Here is a 2,805-nt window from a genome sequence, read left to right as displayed (position 1 = left end):
AATAATAGTTATGTACTTTTTAGAGTGGATTGTTGCAGTAATTTATTAATTATCAAAAATGTATCACGGGAAGCGGAAAACGCATTTTAACAGAGAGTTGGTGATTTGTTCTATCTGTCAGAAGGAAATACAGAAGGACAACTTTAATGATCACAAAGTTAAACTCCATAAGAATGACCCCAGCTGCAAGTATCAAGTGAAAATTGATCATAAGAAGCAGAAAACATTGAACTTTGCTGTTAAGAAAACTTCCTCTGCTACATCCTCATCCTCAGTCACTGCCTCCTCCTGTCCCGATGACCCTGCTCCAGTTGAGGCCTTACTGCCTGAACCAAGATCTGAAAAGTCCGTTTCTGCTGAAGAGAAAGTTACTGGTTCTCTGTGATTGTTGATGAGACATCAGATATGTCAAACACGGAGCAGTTCAGTCTGTCACTGGGATATCTGACGAGTGAAGGCATCAAGAAAGAGAGCTTCCTCAAGTTTGTAAAAGTTACTCAGACTGACGGCAAATATTTGTTTGAGAAGCTTCACGAGGCTGTCAAGGATCTCGGCCTTAACCCCGCCTGCACTGTCTCCCTGGCCGCGGACGGTGCCTCCAACATATCCGGCATCAAGAAGGGTCTTGCTGCCAGGTGGAAGGAAGCAGCCCCACTGTGTGTCTACATCCACTGCTACGCCCATATCCTCAATCTTGTAGTCAAGGACCTTCTCTCAGAGTTGAGAAATACAATGGGGACAGTACAAATTTTATACAACTTCATTGAAGGGTCACCAAAGAGGTCAGCAATCTACAAGTCGGCGAAGATAACAAGTAAAGATGAGGAGCATGCTAAGGTGATGACCCTGAAGAACCAGTCTGCTACCCGCTGGAGTCTCCGCTACGATGCTGTACACGCTGTATCTCATCTCTAGGGATGGTCAGAATCATGAAGACCCTCATAATAATGAGAAAAGATAAAGATACATTGTCGAGTTCAACAGCAACTTCTCTGCTCAACAGCATCTTTAGTCACGAATTTGTTTTCGGCATTGAACTGTTGAAGACACTCCTCAGACACACATCTAGCTTGTCAGATGAACTTCAAGGCAGAAAGGTTGACCTAACAAAGGCCTGGAAACACGTCAACCTAGTGATTAGGACTCTTGAAGATCTTAAGAATGAGAAAATCTTTGAATCAATCTGGAAACTTGCTGAGTTGAAGTCGTCTGAGATGAAATCAGTATTTGACCAGGAGGACTCAATTGATTTGGAATTCAAGGAGGCGAAGATTCCAAGGAGAATAAAGTGGAAAGGAACAACTGAATCCTACTTCCGTGAAACACATTTCGATGTTGCAATCAATAAGATTGTATTAGAGCTTGAGAGCAGATTTGCCACCGACGATACAAACATCACAATGGATCTCATTGCAATCGTCAATGACAGTGAAGTGGAGACCTGTGTCATTGAGCGTGTCGCCAAGCACTACAGACTTGAACTCGAGCAGCTCCAGTCAGACCATGCAATCTTCCAGCAATTCAAGGTTAATATTATAATGTTTCATTTTGCATTATATGTTTAAAATTTATGTTTCTCTAGGCAGATATTGACACAGAAGACATGGTTTCGTCACAAATTGCTGCGGAGTTAATAAGCTCGGGAGTGTTCCGCCTGATGCCGGAGCTATACAAGGTGATCGTTATCCTGGCCTCAATGCCCATCAGCAGCTGTGAGGCGGAGCGGTCATTCTCCTGTCTCAGAAGGCTCAAGAACCACATGAGGACCACCATGGACCAGGAGAGGCTCTCCTCCCTCACCCTCTTGAACATGGACAGGGTGATGGTGGACAAGGTGCTCCATGAAGACATGGACAGTTTGATTGACACCTTTGCGTCAAGGAAAGAGAGGAAAAACTTCTTCTTCTAATCATGATAAAGAACACATGCATTTTTTCTTCATTTTTTTCAAACACATCACCACGTATACATGCGAGTTAAGAACATCAAGACTTGTGAACATAATTTATTTTCTGTCGATGTAACCGTTTCATGGTATATTATAATCTCGTTCATTATCTTCATCCGTTATTATTTTAAAAATATTTAAGGAGGTTTAAATTGTTTGACTTAATTGTATAGTTCAAAAATTTTCTCTCATTCTTGCACCGTGCATTTTATACTCCATTATACTCCTTCCTTTATGAATAGGTCGGCATTGACTTTTTGTCTAGAGTTTTTCCTTTTCATTTTATTTTTCCCAATGTTTGCCTGAAGAAAATAATGGTCAGACAGTCCATTGGACGATATTCTTGCAAGATTTAATCTATGCTGTAGCATTTGCCCTGTTTAAATATCCCACGTTCACCACTGCAAATCAACCGTTCACCCTTGTAAAGTGGACCGAAGTGTTTGAGTTTATTATCTTCATCTCATAGCTACTCGTATCTAATTTAATTAAACGTCATGACAGCTATGCTTCTCTTCTTCCTGTTTGGAACCATTTTTTTAAATTTTTTTTTGTAGCATATTGGCAGATCATATTATTTTCAACTTTGAGCCTCACGATCGTTAATGCTGACAATACCCTCGTCTATGAGAGTCTTTACAAATAAAAAACAACAACAAGAAAACAAAACTTCCAATATGTTATTTGACGCCTTTTGGGTGTCCCAGCATATTTATAAATCTTCCGAGGAAGAAATATATCCATTCATTAACAGAAAAGTTAAATATATTTATTTCTGACCACATATTGCCAAAAAAAACGCTTCTAAGTAACGTTAATACTTTACTACCTATCAGAATTATCTCATGAATCATTGA

General features: G+C 40.0%; 1 protein-coding gene across 1 annotated transcript; it reads left to right on the top strand.

Annotated features, from left to right (window-relative positions):
* The first annotated feature begins 914 nt into the window (after window positions 1-914).
* On the top strand, window positions 915-2,057 carry LOC139906899 (zinc finger MYM-type protein 1-like). Its single transcript, XM_071892479.1, has 2 exons — window positions 915-1,526; window positions 1,583-2,057. The coding sequence occupies exons 1-2, from the start codon at window positions 918-920 to the stop codon at window positions 1,907-1,909; spliced, it is 936 nt and encodes a 311-aa protein (XP_071748580.1). The 5' UTR covers window positions 915-917; the 3' UTR covers window positions 1,910-2,057.
* The last annotated feature ends 748 nt before the right edge of the window (window positions 2,058-2,805 follow it).

The sequence above is a fragment of the Lepeophtheirus salmonis genome, chromosome 1 (assembly GCF_016086655.4).
Source record: "Lepeophtheirus salmonis chromosome 1, UVic_Lsal_1.4, whole genome shotgun sequence".
In the NCBI taxonomy this organism is placed as follows: domain Eukaryota; kingdom Metazoa; phylum Arthropoda; class Copepoda; order Siphonostomatoida; family Caligidae; genus Lepeophtheirus; species Lepeophtheirus salmonis.
The sequence above is the reverse complement of the archived record's forward strand: the minus strand, read 5'-3'. Positions and strand labels throughout refer to the sequence as shown.

Bases quoted from the DNA above. Each gene is read 5' to 3' on its own strand.
- LOC139906899 (XM_071892479.1), top strand. From the start codon at position 918: ATGGTCAGAATCATGAAGACCCTCATAATAATGAGAAAAGATAAAGAT. The intron at 1,527-1,582 runs GTTAATATTATA...ATGTTTCTCTAG, and splicing joins CAATCTTCCAGCAATTCAAG to GCAGATATTGACACAGAAGA.